The 24,830-nt window shown below is 38.7% G+C and overlaps 1 protein-coding gene across 1 annotated transcript; it reads right to left on the bottom strand.

Moving 5' to 3' along the window:
* Positions 1-11,389: 11,389 nt before the first annotated feature.
* Positions 11,390-17,855, bottom strand: MMP3 (matrix metallopeptidase 3). The gene is made up of 10 exons (XM_040257842.1): positions 17,515-17,855; positions 16,536-16,780; positions 16,290-16,438; positions 16,015-16,140; positions 15,434-15,598; positions 15,105-15,249; positions 14,123-14,256; positions 13,544-13,703; positions 12,719-12,822; positions 11,390-11,791 (listed from the first exon to the last, which is right to left on the bottom strand). The coding sequence occupies exons 1-10, from the start codon at positions 17,617-17,619 to the stop codon at positions 11,691-11,693; spliced, it is 1,434 nt and encodes a 477-aa protein (XP_040113776.1). The 5' UTR covers positions 17,620-17,855; the 3' UTR covers positions 11,390-11,690.
* Positions 17,856-24,830: the final 6,975 nt, after the last annotated feature.

Here is a 24,830-nt window from a genome sequence, read left to right as displayed (position 1 = left end):
AAAGTCTTATTATGCAATGAGGGAATTTAACTTTTGGTTAAATGCACCATGTAAGCCAGCACAGTGAGTTACCTCCTTTATTACTTTTGGAAACTTGCTCAGGAAGCAGCCGTGTTATAAGGGGTCACATCATCATCACCTTCAGTGCCATAAGCTAATTGTGATTCGAAGAGTAAATGTCAAGATGGAAAATTTCTTAGTGGTTTAAATCATAGCCAGGAAGTCAGGTATCATAAATACTCATATTTAGTTTTGTCTTAGGAAAGTGAAACAGCTTCCTCTTAATCATGCTGAGGAGCTCTTGCTGATAGAGGTGGTTATACTAAGAATCAGCTGTTACTCTGTGGCCTGACCTTACCAGGACCAAACCCCATAGTGGAATTTTCCCCCAAATCATCCTTTTTTTGCTAATGACCATCGGATTAAGGCCCTCCCTGGTGGCTCAGACAGTAAAGAATCTGCCTGCAATACAGGTGAGCCAGGTTTGATCCCTGGGTTGGGAAGATCCCCTGGAGAAGGACATGGCAACCCACCCCAGTATTCTTATCTGGAGAAGTCCATGGGCTGAGGAGCCTAGCAGGCTACAGTCCATGGGGTCACAAAGAGTCAGACACAACTGAGCAACTAACACTTTCAAGGATTAAATGACTTAAGTGAATCTTCAAGTACCTCTCTTTCAGTAAAAGCTGGGAAGGCCAGGTTTGTTTGTTTGTTTAATTTCTCTATATTCTTTGCTTCTTTGCATCAGGTGGCCAAAATTTTGGAGCTTTAGCTTCAGTCCTTTCATGAATATTCAGGACCTATTTCCTTTAGGATTGACTGGTTTGATCTTCTTGCAGTCCAAGGGACTCTCAAGAGTCTTCTCCAGCACCACAGTTGGAATACTTTGGCCACCTGATAAGAAGAGACAACTCACTGGAAGAGACCTTGATGCTGGAAAGGATTGAGGGTAAAAGGAAAAGAGGGAAGCAGAGGATGGCATGGTTAAATAGCATCACTGACTGAATGGACATGAATTTAAGCAAACTCCAGGAAACAGTGGAGGAGAGAGGAGCCAGGCATGCTACAGTCCATGGAGTTGCAAAGAGTCAGACATGACTTAGCAACTAAACAGTAACAACATTCTGTGTTCTTTTCTGAAGAACTTTTAATCAAATATGCTTAAGAAATTTTCTTTGTGTGCAAGAAGTAATGCTCATTAGCTGAGTAAATTAGTAGTTTAATTTATTGTTTATAGCCTGACTATTTCTGAAATAGATTTATTGCTGAATTATTCACTGACTGAGTTAATTCATTTACTTTGGTGAGCACTTCCTCGGTTGTCACACTTATTAAATAACATGTAGTGGATTTTTTTTTAATGTTCTTAATTATATAATTGGGCTTCCCTGGTGGCCCAGCTGTTGAATACTTAATATTCATCTCTCTATAATTTAGTTCAGAAAAAAAAAAATTCTTCTCTTTAGTCCCCAGCTATGACATGTCCCCTCATATCATCACCCTTCCACATGGTTCTGATCCAGATCCCTTCCTCTTCACACTTGACCTGACAGGCTCCTGCTGGCTCTTCACATCCAGAAGTAAGAATTGCTTTTCAAGAGCAAGTCAGCTGAGAGAACGTTATGTGTGTTTTCCTCAGGAACCACACCTATGGCGGATACATGTTGATGTGTGGCAAAACCAATACAATATTGCAAAGTAATTAACCTCCAATTAAAATAAATAAATTTATATTAAAAAAAAAGAAACTGATGGACATCTAGGTTGCTTCCATGTCCTGGCTATTATAAACAGTGCTGCGATGAACATTGGGGTACACGTGTCTCTTTCAATTCTGGTTTCCTCAGTGTGTATGCCCAGCAGTGGGATTGCTGTGTCATAAGGCAGTTCTATTTCCAGTTTTTAAAAGAATCTCCACACTGTTCTCCATAGTGGCTATACTAGTTTGCATTCCCACCAACAGTGTAAGAGGGTTCCGTTTTCTCCACACCCTCTCCAGCATTTATTGCTTGTAGACTTTTGGATAGCAGCCATTCTGACTGGTGTGAAATGGTACCTCATTGTAGTCTTGATTTACATTTCTCCGATAATGAGAGATGTTGAGCATCTTTTCATGTGTTTGTTAGCCATCCGTATGTCTTCTTTGGAGAAATGTCTATTTAGTTCTTTGGCCCATTTTTTGATTGGGTCATTTATTTTTCTGGAATTGAGCTGCAGGAGCTGCTTGTATATTTTTGAGATTAGTTGTTTGTCAGTTGCTTTATTTGCTATTATTTTCTCCCATTCTGAAGGCTGTCTTTTCACCCCGCTTATAGTTTCCTTTGTTGTGCAGAAGCTTTTAATTTTAATTAGATCCCATTTGTTTATTTTTGCTTTTATTTCCAGTAATCTGGGAGGTGGATCACAGAGGATCCTGCTGTGATTTATGTCAGAGAGTGTTTTGCCTATGTTCTCCTCTAGGAGTTTTATAGTTTCTGGTCTTACATTTAGATCTTTAATCCATTTTGAGTTTATTTTTGTGTATGGTGTTACAAAGTGTTCTAGTTTCATTCTTTTACAAGTGGTTGACCAGTTTTCCCAGTACCACTTGTTAAAGAGATTGTCTTTAATCCATTGTATATTCTTGCCTCCTTTGTCGAAGATAAGGTGTCCATAGGTGTGTGGATTTATCTCTAGGCTTTCTATTTTGTTCCATTGATCTATATTTCTGTCTTTGTGCCAGTACCATACTGTCTTGATGACTGTGGCTTTGTAGTAGAGCCTGAAGTCAGGCAGGGTGATTTCTTCAGTTCCATTCTTCTTTCTGAAGATTGCTTTGGCTATTCGAGGTTTTTTGTATTTCCATACAAATTGTGAAATTATTTGTTCTAGCTCTGTGAAAAATAACACTGGTAGCTTGATAGGGTTGCATTGAATCTGTAGATTGCTTTGGGCAGTATACTCATTTTCACTATATTGATTCTTCTGATCCATGAACATGGTATATTTCTCCATCCATTAGTATCCTCTTTGATTTCTTTCACTGGTGTTTTATAGTTTTCTATATATAGGTCTTTAGTTTCTTTAAGTAGATATATTTTTATTGTTGTGAAATGTAGGGTTTAAAACCCCTCAATCCTCTGTTTATCATTACTCATGACATTTCTAATGTGATACAAACTACATCTAAGAGACTCATTCTTTGTCTAGATACTCTGCAAAATGTAATTTGAAAAATGTTTTTCACATAATGTTCTCCAGAATTAAATATGATTAGGTTTTGGATCAAACACTGTTTTGGAATACCCCAAGCTTTCACCTATTGGGATGGATACTTGTGAACATGGTTGCTGAGTGAAAGAGTGAATTTGGTCAGAACCATTCAATGTAAACTTTGTGTAAAACATTCTTAGTGTGTCTTAACCTTGGTTCTTCTTAAAACACACATACACACACACAAACACACAATCCCAGTTTGACTCCTAAGGCAAGTCAGATGGGTCTGGAGTACAGATGGAGGTTTCATAGTGCTGGGCATGTTATTCCTTCTTGTATTGTTATTTTTTAGGTCTAAATTCAAATATGTTTATCCCAGTTTTCAAAAAAAAAAAAAAGAAGAAGAAAGAAAGAAACTGAATTCAAATGATGTTAATTTTAAAGACTCAAAGGAATCATATAGAAGCCAATAGCAAGAAGTGGTTTGAAGGGATGTGTTGGGCAGGGAGTTGCATCCCTCCAGCTCCTCCACCAGATTTCTCAACAGTCTCTAGCCCACTTCCCATCACTCAGAACCCTGCCATTACTGTTAGCACTCAGTAGGACAGAGCAAGGAATGGATACAGTTCAGCCAAGTGGATGATTAATTTCCAGACACATTTTCATAATCTGAATATGAATTCAGACTATCAGGGCTTCCAGCAACAGCTATTTACTTTTTTTTTTTTTTCAGTAAGGAAACCTAGACTGTAATATATCCCTCTCCTTGTAGAATTTAGATGACAAGGAGTAACTGACAGCTTCAGACACCTTACTTTTCAACCCAAGCCCCTAAAACTTTGCTGTCAGGGAGGCCCTGGCTTGAGTTTTCAGGAGACAGTTCAACACAGATAGCAGATGAACCAGCTGCCCTTTCTTTGCTTTTCATAAACTGCTGGTTGTGCCTTGACATGGCATTTTCCTCTGCCCTGCTGGGACCCCAAAGCAAATCTCACATATGCTTTGAAAGCCTGTGGCTCACCAATCCACTCCCAACTTATGTCTAAGCCAGGAATCATTTCATTGGAGGATGATTACAGTCGACTTATAATAAGGAAATGGAAGAATCTCATGGAATCCAATCTCAGGATGGCCTTCCTGAGAAATGGGACAGTTACAGGCTCTGTCTCCATCTCCCTCTCTCAGTCTCTCTCTCCCTCATGTTCTCAGCTTTAGCCTGCAGGTTCGCTGTTCTTTTCTCTTTCTGTAGAACAGTTTTGCTTCAAGGAGGCTGCTCCCCCATGAGAAAATTCTGTGTAGGACTTTGACACACCATGGTCCTGATTCGGGTTCCAACCCTAGGTGATCTTATAGATTCTGTCCACAGTATGATCTGACTGTGTATTATGGGTTGTTTCTAATTCTGGGAGAGAGCACCTCATCGGCTCTATTTTATTCCTTCTGTAATCCAATCAGGTTTTTGCATGACTGTGGGACTGCAGGTACAAGCATGGCTGTTTAGCCCAACCACACCTACTGGGACCTTAGGAGGATATGTCCAGAGAAAGGAAATGAACTAGGAAGATATCCACAATATGCCAGACAGTGGGTAAAGCAAACATAAGAGCTGAACTTAAAGACGGGAGGGGACAGAGAGCTTGGCATGGAGAGGAAACCTCAAGTAGTTCAGTGGCTGGAGTGTAGCATTAGGGTGGGCCATAATGGGAGCTGTCATAAAGAGGCAAACAGGGCTGAAATTGTGAAGCACTTTGATACCATGCTAAGGGGTTGAAGGAGATAAAAAGCCAAAGTCCCTCCCCTTCAGATCTTGACACATCTTACGCCTTCTGTCTGGTGGGGATATCCTCCTTCCTTCCCTTCATTCACTAAGTGCTTGCCCTGTGGGTTTCAGCTTAAATGTGTCTCCTCTGAAATTCTTCCCTGATGTCCCCAAACTGGGTTAGTTGCTGTGTATGTCCCCAGCTCTTTGGGCTTGGCCTGAGAAGTGCTTATATTCCAATCTGTTTCCTGATTGCCCATTCTGTCTCTTCCACTAGAATATGAACAGGAATCTTATCTCAGTGTATCTTCATTCCTGGCACAGGGCTTGGCAATCTCAGACATGCAGTCTGTTTAAGGAATGAATTCATCAGGGCATGAATGGGATAGAGATAAGTCAGACCACAGCAGCACCCATTTCCTGCTTGAAGGGTAAGCTTGGTTTTGCTTCTCAGGTAGACTAACTGGCCCTTCCTTGGTCCCTAGACTAGGAAGAATGAAGGCTCTCCTACAGGTTCTCTGGGCTCAGCCCTGGGGCTCTGGATGAAAATTCTCTCCAGATGCCTCCTTGTTTGCTATCCACTTCCTACGTGACCAATCTATATTCCTTTCCTTGTGTGATTCCATATTTCATCACCTTAATCCTTTGCCCTCTCCACTCACTTCTCCCTTATTTCCTCCCTTGACCTGCTGAAACACCCCTCCTCACTCATCATCTGCTCATCCTTGGATCACCCAGGAGGATTCACACATTCTTGCCCCAAACTGTCCTTGCCAACAGCATATCCTACCCTCCTCTCTCTGTCAGACATACTTATATAAAAATAACAATTCACACCTGGACTCACACAAGTAGCAAAAAAGAGGCAATATGTAATGGTAGATTATGATAAACTTGCTACCCTGCTTTGTTTCATAAATGACTCTGATGCTTCAAGTAAAAGTACCATCGAAGAGTGGTGGAATATAAATGTATTGTTCATGTGTTCTTTAACTCAATATTGGGATGCCCCAGGGATTTTTTTTCTTTCTTTCTTTCTTTCTTTTTTTTTTTTTTTTTTTTTGAGGCCACTTCTCTTCTATATTCTTACTCCACTGTTAAGCTCAACCAATTACAAGACTAAAACCACCTATGTAGGACTTCCCTGGTGGTCCAGTGGTTAAGAATCTGCCTACCAGTGCAAAGATGCAAGCTCAATCACTGGCCTGGGAAGATTCCATGAGCTGCAGGGCATCTAAGCCCCTGTGCTACAACCACTGAAGCCCACACACTTGAGAGCCCACACACCATCACAAGAGGTGCCTCCACAAAGAGAAAGGCACACACCACAACTGGGAAATAGCCCTCACCCACCTCAACTAGAGAAAGCCCATGTGCAGCACCAAAGACCCAGCACTGCAAAAACATTAATTGATTTTTTAATTAAAAATTTTAATTTAAAAATAAGTAAAACAGAGAAATTTTAATAAAAAAATGAAACCATCTATGTGCTGATGACTCCCAAATTTACATTTCCAATCCATAGCTTTTCCTTAAACTCCAGACTCATAAATCCAGCATCACTGTATGGATGTAAGATAAACATCGCAAATACACAACAAGCTCTTAACTAAACTTATGGTCTTTCCACCACAGCCTGTTCACACCTCAAGTGAGGGCCGCTCAACAGCTTTGTCCTAAAAACTCGAGGTCCTCCAAACTCTTCTCTTTTTCCTACACTTTACAGCCTCACATTTTCACACCCTAAATCCTGTTGATTCTATTGGCAAATACATCTCAAATAACTTCTACCCACTACTATGGTTCCCACCTGGTTGGAATCACCATCCTCACTTGATTAAAATAGTACAATTGCCTCCTAACAGGTCTCTATGCTTCTACCTATTTTCTCGTTTGATCTATTAATAATCTAACAGAGTATCCAGAGACTCTTCTGACCTATTCTCTCCTATGGTTCTTCCATTTCACCCAAAAACCAAAGTTTTAAACTGACCCATCTGACCCCACAGGACTTGCTCCTGCCTCAGCCCGCATCTCTCTGCCTTCCTCTTCTAGGACTCACACCCCCTCCGACTTCACTGCATTCAGCAGCCCCCTTGCTGTTCCTTGAACACTGAGTATGGGGGACTCGGGCCTGTATCTCCTTCCAACATATGATGTAGTGTATTTATAGTTCTTAATTTTAGTTTCTTGTCCACCTCTCTCATGAATGTAAGTTTTAAGAAGACAAAGTCTTCATCTGTTTTGTTCACTGATTTATTCAAATGTATCCAAGCTTTTAACACTGTGCTTAGTATACGGTGAGCATTTAGTAACTATTACCCAAAGACGGAATGAATAAGAAAAGGAAGAAATGAATGTCTCCTATCCTGTCTGCCCTTTATGTTTATTTCCATATCAGCGGTATCATCCCCAAATTGTGACCTTCGAAAGTGTTGGAAGCACTTCTCTCCTTTCTTAGCAGAATTTTGACCTAGATTTCTGCCAACTGTAGTCTTGTGGTTGTGACTCTCCTCCCAAGTTTTTACTTGCTCATGAGGATGTAATTTGAATCTGATTAATCACAAAACTGACATGGACTGAAAGCATTGAGAAAAAGACGTTTTCATTTGCTACAGAGTCAAATGGTAACATGTTAGGACTTCACGGAAAATGAAATTCAAAGCAATTATGTTAATAATTAATGTGCAGAAACATTTAAAAATTAAATTGTCATTTTCAGAATGTGTCAGGGAAATCAATTTGATGTTCTGTAACAGATCTATATAAAATATTTTCATGCCTTTGAAAACGTATCTGTGGTCTCATGTGTCACACGACTTGTCCCAGGAGTGTGAGAGTCCTCTACAATGCTCTTTTATGAATCACCCATGCCCTTTCCTTTAGTATCAGATTTTGCAGTGATTTTTTAAAACCACTAATCTATAATTAAGATTAACCTATGACTCTCTTAAGGTAGCCAAATGCCTCATCATCTAATTAGTGATGTGTGTATATGGATGAGCGAGATTCCCACTGTCCCTTTCTACTATCCAGCAAAATCCTAATTGACAAGTCATTAAATATTCTTGAATTATGAATGAACTATTTATTTTAAAAAGCCATATTCCTGTACACTTAGATGCACGTAAAATATTCTATTACCTGAGTTAATATTCCTTACTTAAATGGAAAAGTATATAAAGCAGCACTTGTAGAAATTACTTGAGTTACAAACCTTTGACTTTTGAAAGTCTGTATTACACATCCATGCCTAGGTCACTCCAACCTCCCCTTTTGATTCAGCTAGCTATAAAGAGCCAGTTCCTTTCTTTATCTCTTTTCTAGCTCTTGACTTATTACCTCTCTCAGTCTTTCCTTTGCTTCATCTCTTTTGTTTTTCATCACATGTGGGCAATGGCAACCCACTCCAGTACTCTTGCCTGGAGAACCCCATGGATGGAGTAGCCTGGTAGGCTACAGTCCATGGGGTCGCTAAGAGTCGGACACGACTGAGTGACTTCACTTTGACTTTTCACTTTCATGCATTGGAGAAGGAAATGGCAACCCACTCCAGTGTTCTTGCCTGGAGAATCCCAGGGATAGAGGAGCCTGTTGGGCTGCTGTCTATGGGGTCACACAGAGTCGGACACGACTGACACGACTTAGCAGCAGCAGCAGCATAGTCAGTTCATGTCAATACAAAGAATAGGAAGCAGCAGAGTGGATCATAATACATAAGTTTGGCGTCAGACAAGATGGATTACATCTCTAGTTCAGCCATTTATTATCAGCATGACCTTGAGGATATGGCCTATTGTCTCTGAGCAGCAATCTTTAGATTTGTAAAACTGATGTAATAATCTCTACCTCCCAAATAAGAGTTAAGTGAGGTGATGTATGTAAAGTATTTGTTTCTGCATTAAAACAGGACAAATAATATATGTCAGACTTTCAGTTGGACTAGCTAATGTCTGAGAGCACCTTTTTTTTTTTTTGCATGCCAATCAAATAATAGGAATAATAGTAAAATATTTAAAATCACCTATTGATACAGTGAATACTGAAAATAGTATACCGATGCCTACAATTTTACTTGATTTATTTACTATTTTTCCCAGTGCTACAATGAATATCCTTGAATACACTTGCATATCTGATGAGAGGCTTAACCTTCAAAGTCTGAGCAGAGATGGAGGGGTAGGGAAACTATTGTTTAGGTTCTACACCACATGGGCCATTTGGATACTCATGACAACCACAAATTACACATTACTGAATTGTCATTTAATGTAATAGTTTTATTTACTTAAAATATATTTTTATTTTTTATTATTTTATATTTAAATTTTGTTTCTTTGATGCATACATTTATTTAATCACTAATTTAATGGCCAATAGGAAACTGAATGAATAAATCACATATTTCTCTCACAGAATGTAGTTATGAAAAAGTGAAGCAAATTCTCTATGTACTGGTGTGGAATGTTTGCCAGGCTATAGTAAGTGAAAATAGCAAATGCCAGAGCAGTGTGAGTTTATATGCTACCATTTTAACTTAGGGTTTCTCTGGTGGCTCAAATCATAAAGACTCTGCCTGCAATACAGGGGACCTGGGTTGGGATGATCCCCTGGAGAAGGGAATTGCTCCCCAATACAGTATTCTTGCCTGGAGAAGCCCATGGGCAGAGGAGCCTAGCAGACTATCGTCCATGGGTTAGCAGAGTTGGATACAACTGGGCGGCTAACACACACACACATTTTAACTTATAAAGATAATATTATTGCTTTTATATGTATAAATAGTTCTGAAAGGATTCCTAAAATTCTAGTTTGTTACTTCTGAAAAAAGGAACTAGATAGTGATGATAAATGTGCGAGGAAAATTAATTTTTCATTGCATGTTTTTTAACCTTTCAAATTCATGCTGTGGATGCATAATATCTATCAAAAAATAAACCAAATAAATTTAGTTAATTTTTAAAATAAAGACATGTTCAATCCTTGGCAAAATATTGTTATTTATTAAGATTACATCATAAAAATCTTTCATTTGATATCTCTTGCACTATAAGACTAGTCAAATGCTGAAAAATCCCACATATTTCTATCTTCTCTTTTTTAAAAAGAAAATTTAGGTATAATTGACATACAGCATTGTATTAGTGTTAGGTGTACAACATAATGATTTGGTATGTGAATACAATGCAAAATGTTTACCACAGTAAGTTTAGTTAACATTTATCACCAAACATAATCACTGTATCTTTTTTGAGTTCTAAGCTGTTTTATTTCATGGTATCACTTGTGAACCTCTCAGACATTTCAAAAATTAGCAAAACTGATCAATTCTTCCTATTGCCCTTTCTTCACAAAACTGTTTCTTTCCAGTAAGCTCAACGAAGCTACCCAGGAGTTATTCTGGCCACTTATGTCTGTTACATAAACTCCATATCTAAGCCATCATAGAGTTCTGTTGCCAATCATATATATATGCCCATCTGATTTGCCCCTGTGACCGCTTTAGTCCAAACCATCTATTCAGCTAGTTTTCATTGTCTTCCTTCAAAACCTTCTCCAATGCCATTCTTCCAAAACTTCTAAAACCACCCAGCTCAAAGGAGTTCCTCCTGTTATTCCGTCAAAGAAGCCTAATTTTTCATTTATAACTCTTACTCAAACTACAGTTGCATATCCATATTTGTCACTCTTTGCATATAGTCTTTCTTGCTGGATTATAATATCAGTGAGGCAAGGACAGTGTCCATTTCCTCAGGCTCCCATGCCCACAACCTAGCACAATACCTGAAACATGGAATACTACTAATAAATTATTCTCAAATGAATTAATAAGTTATAGCATGAATGAGCTCTTACTGTGTAGCCAATACTGTGCTACACGTATTACTTAGGAGTGGCAAACCTGTTTTTAGGATAAGCATTTGCCCATGGGGGCTACATGGGCATGGATAGATACAAAATGAGTAAAGGAGGGCATTTTCATCTGTGAATAGAGGTGATCTGAGCACAATTATTTACTTGGGCAGGGAAAGGAACTCCATTGATGGAATATATAAGTAAAATAGGAGAAGATAAAGAACAGGTTTATTTCCCCACCAGAAAAAAATGAGGTGTGTGAACTAGGTGATTTGCTTTAATTATAGGATTCTGCTTCACAACTTTTTTCAGAGCCTGCCCTGTATGGTGACAACTCCCTTGATCTTTCTCCTTAGGTGTGTCAGGAACACATATGATGCCTGGTTGGTGGAAATAGCATCCCTTTGGTAGGGCCCCTGGGGAGGGGAAATAGCAGATTGTTTCCAGTTCTGATTGAGCCCATTTTGAGGTCCCAGCCATGGAGACCCTGTCCTGCACCTCCATTGTTGACTGATCAGTCCACAGCACACCCAAGATTGTGAGGAAAGTGCATTCATTGGAACAAACAACACGATAAAGTAACTGACAGATTCTCTTTATTAAATAATAAGTAAATAGTCTATATACAGTCACTTGCCTGTTGCACGAGTGCTAAGCGTGTTCCCATGGGAGGCTAATGCACGTGACCAGAGTACAAATGCACAGCCCATTTGAGTGCCCTGTGATATGTAAGGCTAGTGGGCAAGACACACAGCTCACACTCTCAGTCTCCGTCACTGCACACACAGGAGAACACGAACCATTTCAGTTCATGGGGACTTAGGTGAAGAGTTATCAGCTTAACTTAAAATGCCCATGTTATGCCTTCTAAACATCTCTCCTAACAATTCAACCAGCTGTTACTCTTCAACACATGTGTCACTTTCTTTGCATTTGGGTCAAATTCAAACTGCGAAGATCCATTGAAGAAATAGTAAAACCCTGCAAATGCAGACAGGAGAAATAATGAGATATTTTTCTTCAAGTAAATAAATTTGGCAACACACAGAACTCAGAATAACAGATACTTAAAAGTAGAAAGTGTTTGGAGAGATTTACTATGTGCCAGGAACTATGGTAAGCATTTTGCATGACTTTTATTTTCATTTCTTTCTGTAAAAGTCCTATGAGGCACATATATCTAACTCCATTTTACAGATGAAGAAGTTGAGATTCAGACAAATTTAAATGCCTGCCCAAGGTCACTCAACAGGAAAAGATGTGAATAGCACCCCACTCCAGCTCTGTCTGACAGCTGAACCAGGCTCTGGGTTATTAGGTTATTCTGCTTGAAATCAGATAAAATTCTCTGCATCTTCAGAAACTGTGTATCTTTACACTTTTCCTTCTGAATACTCCTCTTCCCTGTTGCTGACAAAGAAGCCTGATTCTCTGGCCTCAGAGAATCTCAGGGACTCTTTCAGAACCAGATGGTCCTTTCTGACTCTGCCATCCTGGTGCTCAGGTTACCTTTCAGTAAAGATCATCTATCCCTCCACCCATCTCTAACTAAGTGGGGGAGAAAATCCTTTTTTTTTTTTTTTAACTTTGGGCTCATGGAAAGTTAAATATTGGCGGCTGACTGACTACTCAGGAAAGACAGAGAAACTCTCCATGGGAATTAGTGGTGGGATGGAGAAGACAGCTGGCCAGTGTTGAACTTGGCCACACCACTTGAGGGGGTTTTTATACAGCTTATTATATGAAGTAGTCATACAATTGACATGAAATTTGTAAGCTGAAATTTAGGGTTGGGAAGAGGAACCTGGTTAAAGAAAACTGTTATCAAATTCTTCAGCTTTCCTCTTTCTTCTGGTACTATAGAATGTTTTAAGTGCTCCACTGCCAACAAAACGAGTGTCCTCTTACCAAATACTTCAAAAACAGCATCCACCTCTGGTTCAACCCCTGGAAAATCTTCCACTATTTGCTTGGGAAAACCTGGTTCCATGGATTGTCTCTTCTCATCGAATCTGCACCAAGTAAGAGAAACAAAGCTCAGCATTGCACAGAGGCCGTGTTATCAAAATCGGCAAAAAATGTGGAATTCTAATCAATTTTCCAAGATTTGCAAATAAATGTCAGGCATGTTTAGTGCTACAGAAATGTGTGATTTTAATGGTACTGCAAACTAGGCTCTTAAAATTGTGTCTCTACCAGAAAGAGAGGCAACATCTTGATCTAGCAGATGCTGTTTGCTACCGTATTTCTTAGGTCTGGAGAGAAAGAATCTTAATCATCCTTCTATCACAAAGATGTGAACACAGAGTGGATCCAATCATTCATTTCAAATACAAATTTCAAGTTTTCTATCATATTTGGTTCATATATGTTGTCAGTGGGGCTTCCCAGATGGCCCAGCAGTGAAGAATCCTCCTGCCAACATAGGAGACACGTATTCGATCCCTGGGTCAGGAAGATCCCTTGGAGGAGGAAATGGCAACCCACTCCGGTATTCTTGCCTGGGAAATCATGGACAGAGGGGCCTGCCGGGTTACAGTCCATGGGGTTGCAAAGGGTTGAGCATGACTGGGAGACTGAGCACACATACAGGGACTCCCCCACAGCTGTCTAGAGCCCCACTGTTCTTCCTGTGGGGGACGAAGGTCTAAGAGGAAGATAAGCAACTTCCTTAGAGAAAGAAGATAATTTCCCTAACTAGGATCATATAAAGTTATTACAAACAAATATTACCTCCAGTATTTGTCCTCTGCAAAGAAGTACGTTTTCTTCTTTTCCTTGTCAGAAAAGGCTGCATCTATTTTCCTTACTGTTGAAGGAAGGCCGAGGGTATGGATGCCTCTTGGGTAACCTGCTTGCATCTCATTTCCTCTGATGGCCCAGAACTGATTTCCTGTATTTATGAGAAAAAAACACAATCACACTGAATCTAAAACAATGGAGTCTTTGGTTTTGGAAATACTTCTTAGCACCTTTGATTTTCATAGTAGAAAAAGAAGCCAGAATTTTAGATTTAGCAGCCCCAAATAGACATTAAACAAAAACTTGTAGGTTGAATGAATGAACACAGACGGAATGAAGACAGCTGTAAATTCCAAATGAGGGAATTTACAACTGGGCTATTTCTATTCTTATGTTCATTTCATCATCTGTAAAATATAAATAAAATAATGCCAATATCAATTACAGCTTTGTTACCTTTAAGCAATAAACCAGACAAAGTGTGTTGTAGAAAAAAATTAAAGTCTTTTTCAATTTTTCGGTGAGAGGGTTTATTTCAGCAAATTAAAGAAATTATTACATAATAATTACCTTTAAAAATGAAAACTGTGTCTTTGCTAGTAACTTCATATGCGGCATCTATGCCTGAAGGAAGAGATGGCCAGAATGAAGAGATCAAATGAAATTCGGGTTCGAGTGTCCTGAAAGATTTCCGCCAAAAATGTCTGAAATACATGCAAAAGAAATGAAAATTGAAAAAAGTCTTCCATGTTTTAGCATATTTTCCTCACTCCCCTTCCTCACCCACTTTCTTCCATTCCCACATCCTCTAGGATCAATGACAGACAGAAATCAGATATTTTGCCATTAAGGAAAAATCTTTCCTTTTTTTCCCCCAGAAGACTGCACTGGACCTGTTGGCATAGGATTCCAGAATAATGTCTCTGTGAAAGGGAAGTTATCCTATAATGCAAATTAATCAACTGACTGTAAGTTTTAAACACCTACAATTCATGCAAAACAATATATATATTACACCATCATTTATATTTTCAAAAAGAAAGGCAGATGTGTGTACGTACATGTAAGTATATTTTTATACATCCATGGAATAATTCTGGAAGGATATTTACGCATTCATCACTATGGATGGAGATAGGGAGAACTGAGAAACTGAATCAGTGATGTGATGACTTCAACTTTCTTTCCACTTGGGCAGTTTTATTATCATGTGCATATTTATCCAGCAGAGTAGATTAATTGTTTAAATGTAATAGTATCCCGGTATCATTTTTAAAGGAAGTAAAAATAAAATTCAGATTCTAAAGCTTTACTTGTGACTTTTCAAAAGTAACCATGACTCAATGATATTTGGGAGTGATAAAAATCAAATCATCCTAAGTTTTTGCAAATGAACTTGACAGCTTTAGGAAAATGTGGAAAGTGGAGCGTCAGAATAATTTCAAGTCGCAGAGCAAAATTGTTTTGTTTTAAATACTATTTGCTTTCCTCTCTAAGCGTTGTATTGATACATCAAAAGAATAGATAGGAATGTAAAGTTTTCTGGACTGACCTGCCTTTAAAGAACAGGGTTTCTCCCCTCAGTGTGCTGATTGCATCGAAGGACAAGGCAGGATCACACGCAGCTGGGGTCCCGGGTTCGGGAGGCACAGATTCCGTGGGCACCACGGGGTCATTAGGGGAAACTGGGGGAGACCCTAAAGGGGACAGAGGTGAGGATGCAAACATCAGCAGGAAATGATGCTTCTGTCACTGTATATGCTTCCCACACGTTCTCAAAGTGCCTCGAGTCAAATTAAAATGTTTTATGCAGCATTTGGAAGCTTTCTTGAAGACCATCATTGCAAAGCTCCCACGTCTAATTTTTCCAGCATCACTCACCGTATAGGAACTGAATGCCATTGATATCGTCCTGAGAAAGGCGGAACCGAGCGAGGTCTGTGAGAGGGTCATAGACTGGGTACATCAAAGCTTCACGTTCGGTTGAGTGTTGGAGACCCAGGGAATGGCCAAGTTCATGGGCAACAACAAGGAATAAATTGATTCCTATTTAAGAAATCATAGATAACAGTTACTTATTCCTTAAATACATGTATATTATACAGGTCAGCTGTGCATTATGTTCATTTAGTCAGCTATTATAGTCGCTTATTTTCTGGAAGCACGCAGTACCTTTCTTGTCCCCTCTCCACCTTTTTTTTTTTTTTTTGGTTAATTGATCAACTGACTGCTTACACTTAATGGAAAGTCAAGTGTTTTTCAAGGCTCATTCTTGAAATCAGTTTTTGAGACAAAGTATCCAGCCATATCCAATTACTCCCATCTCCAGTCTGCCTCTGCTGATTCTTGTCCCATTGGGAAATCTGTTACACTCTATTTCTCCAATATTCTTAGTTATTTAGACTTCTCCAAGTTAAAATAAAAATCAACACCAAAATCATTCTGAGGGATGTATCACTAACCTGATGTATCTTCTGTCCATTGTTCATCATCATCAAAGTGAGCATCTCCATAAAACCCTGATCCAGGTGGATAGGCGTGAGCCAAAACTTTTCCAGGTCCATCAAAAGGCAAAAAGTCCCCATGTTCTAAGAGAGGAAAAAAAAAATATTGGATGATCAATAATTAAGATCTCTTTGGAATCTTTTCTAATGAAACAACACTACATAAAATTTTGTGTGGGTTTCCCACCCCTCCCCCCACCCTTGTTCTGTTTTGTTTTTGTTTTTGTTTTTACCTCTAACTGCAAATATAATCATTATGTCAGCTTCTCCTTCATAGATCCTGGAGAATGTAAGTGGGGTCACCTCCTCCCAGACCGTCAGAGCTTTTTCAATGGCAGAATCAACAGCATCTCTGGGTAAATCCTTTGTGTAATTCACAATTCTGTATGAAAAAAAGTAATAATAAAGATACTATTTTCTCCTGTGATAGTAATTTATAAAATCTCAATAGTATGTCAAAATCTCTTTGGACCCAGTACCTGTAGGTAAGGTGAGTTTTCCTCCACTTGGGCATACCAGGAAAGGTGCTGAAGGAACCGACATCAGGAATGCCACAACGGGGCTTGCGTATCACCTCCAGAGTGTCAGAGTCCAGCTTTCCTGTCACCTCCAACCCCAGAAACTTCTGCATCTCTTGAATCTTTTTGACTACTGGACTACTGTCCTTTCTTCTAACAAACTGTTTCGTATCCTTTGGAAGGTTGTAGTAGTTTTCTAGGTATTGCTAATGGAAAATAAGTATAGTTTTAGGTCATCTTATGATTTTTAGTGGTTTACAGTAAATGTGTGCAGTTGCTCACTTAATCTATTTGAAATAGTCTTCTAACCTACTGAAATAAAAGTCAATGTCATCTTTAATTCTTCAATTGCAGACTCTTCACTTTTGCTTTATTTTTGTAACAGAATAATCTCTGCAGCTTATTTTACTACCAGAGCAATGAAAATTGCCATGAACTGGAAAATCAAGGTACGTATCTAGGGAACTTAAAGGAGATAAACAATCAAACTTCCTTGTGTGTATTTGTCTATTTCAGCTACATTTATTCAATTTTCCACTTTATACTGCTCATAAGGAGTTGGCTTAAGAAAAAAACTTAGAAAAATCTCTGTGTCTAAACATGACAGCAGCAATAAAAATATCCAGCTAACATTATATTGGATTAAAATACCTACAGGAGTTTCAAAATAAGACACATTTCATGCACTCTCTGCTTGTTATTCACGTATCTTAAACACTGCTGCTACTAAGGTGGTTTTGATCTTAGTACCTAATATCTCTGGCTTTTGTTCCTTCCAGTATAAAAGGAGAAGCCCAGATGAGTGATACTGAGACCCTTTCCATGTGCAACACTGTATAACTCTGCCTTTGCAATTCGTACATGGTCAGTTCCAACAATTCTGTGCAAGCTTTATAAACAGAAAGCAGAACTAGTTTCCCCACCGGGCCCCCTTAATTACCTGAACAAGCTCCATGCTGTCTTCCTTGTCCCTTGCAGCCCTGTCCAGTGGATAGGCTGAGCACACTGCCACACATAGCAACAGCAGAATTGGAAGGTTTCTCATTTCCACTGACTTTTCTCAGCTTGATGTAGTCTTAATGGCTTGCTCTCTATCTTCTACTACGTCCACGGGTCTACAGTCCGATTTTTATAAGGTGACAGTGTTTGTTTAGATCACCGGCAGCTTGACTCATGATTGCTTTCTTTCAAATGGCAATAGGACCATTTCCAAAAATTCTGAATCCAAAGTAGGATGATACAACCTACTTTACTAATTTCTTCCAACGTTTCCAATTTTGCAAGTCAAAAGAGTGATTAATCTCCAGGAAATGCTTCCTGTCTTGGTAAGAAGAAAACTGGGGCATTTTTTTTTTTTTTAATTCTGGAAAAAATGACTAGAATTTACTAGACAGTTTACATTTGTGGGATTGAGAGAAGTAAGTTGGCCTGGTAAAAAGTCAGATTCTGTAGAACTTTTAAGTGCAGTTTTAAGAAAAATGTATTTAAAATCAATTGTGATAAGAGATAAGTAAATGCAAAGCTGAATATATATAGCCACAGTCTATACTGTTAAATTCTGTAAAAACAGAAGAAATACACTCTAGAATAAAATTGAAAGGGAAATTCACTTTTTGAGCCTTTAATCTGAAATACCTAAATCTGATGCAAACTTTGATTTAAAAGCAGGCTGTTAGTCCGGGTAGGACTCTATCTGATAACTTTCCACTTTTGCCTTCCTATTTATCATGCTTCTCCATGACTAATTAGACAGGATAGCACATGATCCTTGCTACCTCCAACCGATATAATCATTCTTCTAGCTATTCACTTGTTTCTCAAGTGCCACAGTTTTAAATGTTTCAGAATAAACAAATTAAGATTGTAAATTTGAAGATAACATTTAAAGGAGAAATATATTAAAAAGTGACCAAATTAGCTGGGAAGGATGAAAGAAGGAAAAAAAGAGTATAATCTACTAGAAGAGATGATTGCTGCATAACTAATTTTATAAGAAGTAAAGAAATTGTACAGGAATTATGAAGAAGGAAAGATATTTTCCTGAGAGAAAGCCTAGGATAAAGTCACAAATAAGTGAAGACTGAAATAGTTTGGATGTAGAGGAAAATCCAGGAACAGGAGAAATAACCATACAAACTCAAGAAAGTTTAGTATCTCTATGAAAAAATGGCAAAGGTTTGACTTTTTATTGAAGTAAAAAGTGTATGAACGTGAGTAGTGAAAAATGAAAAATGAAGTTGTGGGAAGATTGGAGCTTCTTTGTGGAATGCCATTAGTGACTAAGATGTTTGTTTATTTAGTTTATTTCAGATGTTTACTTGATTTTGTTATTGATGGAAATCCATGTTTCTGCAAAATATTTTCAATTAAATTTTTTATATTTCAAAAAAATTTTGTATTTTTACTATAGAAAATTTAAAATTCATAAAAATGTAGAGGAAATTAAATTATTTATGGTCAGGCTACTAGGAGAAAAAATACTATTAGCACTTTTCAATACTTTCTTCTGATTTTTAATAATTGTGTATTCCATTTTATATCATGCTCATTCGTGGACAATTTATAAAATTTCATCTATTTTTTGTATGAATTTGAATGTCATCAGCCAAAAGGAAGTACTAGTAAGGCGAAGTATTTCTTCTTTACCGTGTAAAAATAAAACATGTTGCTTACAGGTTTTTTAAAATGTACATTTTCCATAGTTGAAATCAGATCATATATATTATTTTTCATGTCTAATTTCCATAGAAACATTCAAACATATTGGTTGAAAGGTGAACTAGAGGAAAAAAGGAAGTTGGGAACAGATAATATCTGCAAGTGGGGTGACTATCTTTTTCATTTATAAAAGCCTAATGACTCAGATCATTCAACAAGAGTAGTAAATGTGTTGAAATCCATGATTCAAATTCCTTGGTAATGACAATGACTTTAATGTGGCTCCAGGCAACTTGATTTTAGAGAAGGAAGGAGAGCATTTTGTAATATGCTTGGTGTAACAATTTGACTGTGTATACACACACACACACACACACACAATTTGGGGGGTACTCCAATAGGATGTGTATTTAATCTGATTATAGGATACAAAAGATTGCTTGTGAAGCACTTTTTCTCCTATGATGATTAGAGGAGAAGCAGAAGGGAGACGGGTGTGAAAAGGTGCATGGTCCAAGCATAACCCCATACTGCCAAATCTACCTGATAAGTCACCTTTCAGCTAGAAAACTGAAAACAAACTGAGAAACAAGAACTCTGTTAAACGTTTTAAAGCTGGACCTATGCATTCTGAAATTGTCTGTTTGGGGTCAATTGGCAATTGTATGTCTTTATGTAATTTTCCAAGGTGGTTCAGGAGAAATTTAATAATTCTAGCAAGTCTGAGCATCTCTTTTGGTAACTTGTCCTATGGGAGGTATCTTGGATGGGTATGAAAATCTAAGGTCACAATTTCTTTTCTCTCATCCAAAATCAACATGCCTTTAATAGAGATGTGGTTTCAGTGTTTTCTAGTTCATTGCAAAATAAATGTTCTGGTCCCTGATCAGACATTTGAGGACAAGAAATATCTTTCCAGTTCTTTAAAATGACTGCAAGTTCCTGAAGTTTTATAAGATAAACATAGATAAGCCTCCAAATCTTTTTTTCTAATACAGCTTCTCTGACCCTGTCAATAGCGGAAAGGCATATTTTAAAGCCATTTTGTTTTCAATGTTATAACTTTTCCCCTTTCATTTTATGTGCCATACATAGCACATGCTCATTGCACCACTATTCACAGTAGCCGTGACATGGAAACAATCTAACTGTCCAATGACAGGTGAGCAGATAAAGATGTGGCACGCACAGACAATGGAATATTACTCAGCCTTAAAAACAAGTGAAGTTGAGTCATCTGTAGAGATATGGATGGACCTAGTCTGTCATACAAAGTAATGTAAGTCAGAAAGAGAAAAGTACATATTATATATTAATGTATATATATGAAATCTAGAAAGATGGCACAGATGAACCTATGTCCAGGGCAGGAATAGCGACATAGGCATAGAAAATGGACGTGTGGGAGTGGGGGCCTGGGGAGTGTGGGGCAAACTGGGAGATTAGGATTGACATATATACACCACCATGTGTGAAGTAGATAGCTAGTGGGAATCTGCTGTAAAACACAGGCAGCTTGGCCCAGTACTCTGTGATGTGATAGGGTGGTAGCTGGGAGGTCTCAGAGGGAGGGAATGTATGTAAATACGTAGTTGATTCACTTCACTGTACAGCAGAAGGTAACACAACATTGTAAAACAATTATGAAGTGAAGTGAAGTGATAGTTGCTGAGTCATGTCTAACTCTTTGAGAGTCCCCTGCCAGGCTCCTACATCTGTGGAATTCTCCAGGCCAGAATACTGGAGTGGGTAGCCTTTCCCTTCTCCAGGGGATTTTCCCACCCAGGGATCGAATATGTGTCTCCTGCATTGCAGGCAGATTTTTTTTACCAACTGAGCTATCAAGGAAGCTCTTTGTTGAGATCCACAAAGCAACTTGCTTGTATTTGGACTGAGGCCAGTTGTCTTCTTAGACTGAAAATTTTCCCATGTAATGTTTCTGCCAGATAAGTGAGAACACTGCTTCTAGGAGATATATCTGGTAGCAGTGACTAGCTGGACTAGCAGAGGAGAAGGTAAAGCTGACTGGCTTGTAGGGGCTATTACAATCTAAGTGAGCCGTAAGGAGAACCAGAGGACTGCAGATATAAGTCCCATATAAGGAAAGAGATGATACAGATAGAAAAGGGACAGGAAGGATAAAAATAATAATAATAAGAAGGCATCAGTTCCATTCAGTCACTCTGTCGTGTTCAACTCTTTGTGACCTCATGGACTGCAGCACGCCGGGCCTCCCTGTCCATTACCAACTCCCGGAGTTTACTCAAACTCATGTCCATCAAGTCATTGATGCCATCCAACCATCTCATCCTCTGTCACCCCTTTCTCCTCCCACCTTCAATCTTTCCCAGTATCAGGGTCTTTTCAAATGAGTCAGTTCTTTGTATCAGGTGGCCAAAGTATTGGAGTTTCAGTTTCAGAATCAGTCCTTCCAATGAACATTCAGGACTGATTTCCTTTAGGATGGACTGGTTGGATCTCCTTGCAGTCCAAAGGATACTCGAGTCTTCAGCACCACAGTTCAAAAGCATCAATTCTTTGGTGCTCAGCTTTCTTTATAGTCCAACTCTCACATCCATACATGACTACTGGAAGAACCATAGCTTTTACTAGATGGACCTTTGTTGGCAAAGTAATGTCTCTGCTTTTTAATATACTGTCAAGGTTGGTCATAACTTTTCTTCCAAGGAGCAAGTGTCTTTTAATTTCAAGGCTGCAGTCACCATCTGCAGTGATTTTGGAGCCCAAGAAAATAAAATCTCTCACTGTTTCTATTGTTTCCCCATCTATTTGCCATGAAGTGATGGGACCAGATGCCATGATCTTAGTTTTTTGCATGTTGAGTTTTAAGCCAACTTTTTTGCTCTCCTTTTTCACTTTCATTAAGAGGCTCTTTGGTGTCATCTGCGTATCTGAGATCATTGATATTTCTCCTGGCAATCTTGATTCCAGCTTGTGCTTCATCCAGCCCAGCATTTTGCATAATATACTCTGCCTATAAGTTAAATAAGCAGGGTGACAATATACAGCCTTGACGTATTCCTTTCTTTCCCAATTTGGAACCAGTCCATTGTTCCATGTCCAGTTCTAACTGTTGTTTCTTGATCTGCATATAGAATTCTCAGGAGGCAGGTAAGGTGGTCCAGTATCCCCATCTCTTGAAGAATGTTCCATTATTGAAGAAGGTATGGCATGCCATTAATCTTGTAAAATGGGAAGAACTGAAACTAACTAGTCTATAGTTAAGGGCTTCCTTGGTGGCTGAGATGGTAAAGAATCTGCCTGCAATGCGGGAGACTCAGGTTTGATCCCTGGATTGAGGAGACTCCCCTGGAGAGGAAAATGGCAACTCACTCCAGTACTCTTGCTTAGAGAATTCCGTGGATGGAGGAGTCTGGCAGGCTATAGTCCATGGGGTTGCAAAGAGTCGGACAGAATTGAATGACTATCACTTTCACTTTTCACAGTTAAGATTGATTCATAGTTCCTTTCTTTGTGACTTCACAGGTCTGTGCCTAGTATGGAAAAAAGCAAAGACTAAATGAGACCAAGCAATGTCTGTTTATTCAGCGCTTGCTATAGAGGAAAGTCAGCCACTGAAATTCATGTTTTGGCAGACAAACTCAAAGCAGACAGACACATGGAAAACATTATGGTGGGAGAAAGGAAGTTTTCACATGTATCCTGATTGGAAACTGTTGATATGGGGACACTGCAGCTGGGCTAATTAGAAGTGGGCATGCTGTGCTATTGGTTAGGAGGTACGTATTTGAATTTTTCTGATTGATCCAAGTTGGAAACAAGACAAAAATGAGAGAGGCTGTCAGTCTCTCAGCAAATGTTGGACATTTTGGATTGTCACAAAAGCTGCCTTTTAGCCTCCTAGATTGTCACTGGAGATATCAATCTAGCTTCCTGCACTTATAAACTGCTTTCCTGGGTTGTTTATTGCATATAAAGGGATTGGTTTCCTGTGCAGACTGCTACAGATAAATGGGTCAAAGTTCTGTTTTCATGTATAGTTTAATCATTGTCTGTCTGTCTGTTCAGTCTCTCACTGAAAAAGTTGTCTCTGCTCTGTGCCATAGGCACCTCTGTAAAAGAAGAAGGTTTAGAGTATTTACACTCGGCTGAATTACTTCTTTAGTTATCCATATATTATTTACTTAAATTCTGGAGTTTGTAAGTGTTATATTCCAGGGCTTAGGTCAGCTATCTGTAACCAGTAATACTCATTGCCCTGACAAAGCCATGTAATGATCCCGGGCAATGCTTTGCCATGGTTAAGACAACTCATCTTCTTATGAGTCATGATTTGTAAATGTTGACACATTTTTGGATAGGTCCCATTATGTAAGAAGGACAGAATGAAACTGTATTGCGGTAATAGCTAAAGTAGAGTTGGCTATGTACCAAAGCATGGCCAACTCCCATAAACCTACAGAGCTAGTGGTAGGGTACCAGCTTACTCTCCATTAAAATTATACCATTAGAAGAAAGAAGTAAAGATTCTGGACTTTCATTATGTTATATGCTTTTAGATAATTAAAGCCTATTACTTTTCTTGGAGTGTGTAATACAGTCTTCACTTTAAAAAAAAGATACGGTCTTGTTCCTTTGATTGGAAGATTTTCCTCTGCCCTCCCATTTTGCCTAATTTTTTGTGTTGTATTTGTATTAGGTATGTCAGTTGCATTTCCAGATCTTGGAAAAGTGGCATCATGGGGCTCAGCAATATGCTCCACTCTGGATACCAAAGCTACGTGCTAGAGAAGTGTCCCTTTCTCTTGTGGTTGGGCCAGCTACTGTGTGCACACTGGAAGCCAGGGCTGGCACAGATGGCTGCTAGGTCTTGTCTCGTGCAGTGAGTGTGGGCCTGCTGGAAGGTGGGGTCATGTCTCTTTGGGGCTAGCTGCACAGGCTGGGTCTGTGGGCCCTCTGGGCTGTGTCAGCTCACTGGTAGGGAGGGGTAGAATAGACATTTTTATTTCTATTTTAAGAATGGAGAAAAAAGGGCAGAGAGAAAGTAAACAAGTTGGTGTCACAGAGCCAGTAAGTGCATATTACAATTCTGAGAATTGTTTCACCCAAACTTAAGTTCTTTCTGCTTTGCCACTTTGATTCTATTGACTGATAATCTTTCAACTAAGAAGGAACATGATCTGATACTAGTTGGCTCAATAATTAGGGGCAAGATAAAATAGTTAATAAATTATTAATAGCAACAAGAATCTTGCTCCCAGGTTCTGTTATTTTTTTGGAGCAGTCAAGTTGACAAGAAAATATCTTGAGGGAGATGTGAATATAAATGAAGTTTGAGGTTTGAGAAGTTTTTCCACTTTTTCTCTAAATTCATGACCGGGAACAAAATGTCCCCATTTTATAAGTGCATAAAGTATTATTTTCAAAGAAAGGAAAGATTGTGAAATATGTTTTGAGCCACAAAGGTACTGAATTGTGTGTTTATGGTCAGAACTTTACAGATGGTTTTTTTGATGAGCACTTATGAATTCATGGCTAGCAAGATTTTTGATGGTAATTTTCTGGAATTGGAATATTGACCACCCTTGGTGAGTAAGAAGACTTAGGATTTTGGAA

This window comes from Oryx dammah, unplaced genomic scaffold (assembly GCF_014754425.2).
Source record: "Oryx dammah isolate SB20612 unplaced genomic scaffold, SCBI_Odam_1.1 HiC_scaffold_17, whole genome shotgun sequence".
In the NCBI taxonomy this organism is placed as follows: Eukaryota; Metazoa; Chordata; class Mammalia; order Artiodactyla; family Bovidae; genus Oryx; species Oryx dammah.
Note: the sequence above shows the minus strand (reverse complement) of the source record. Positions and strands in the feature narration are given on the sequence as shown.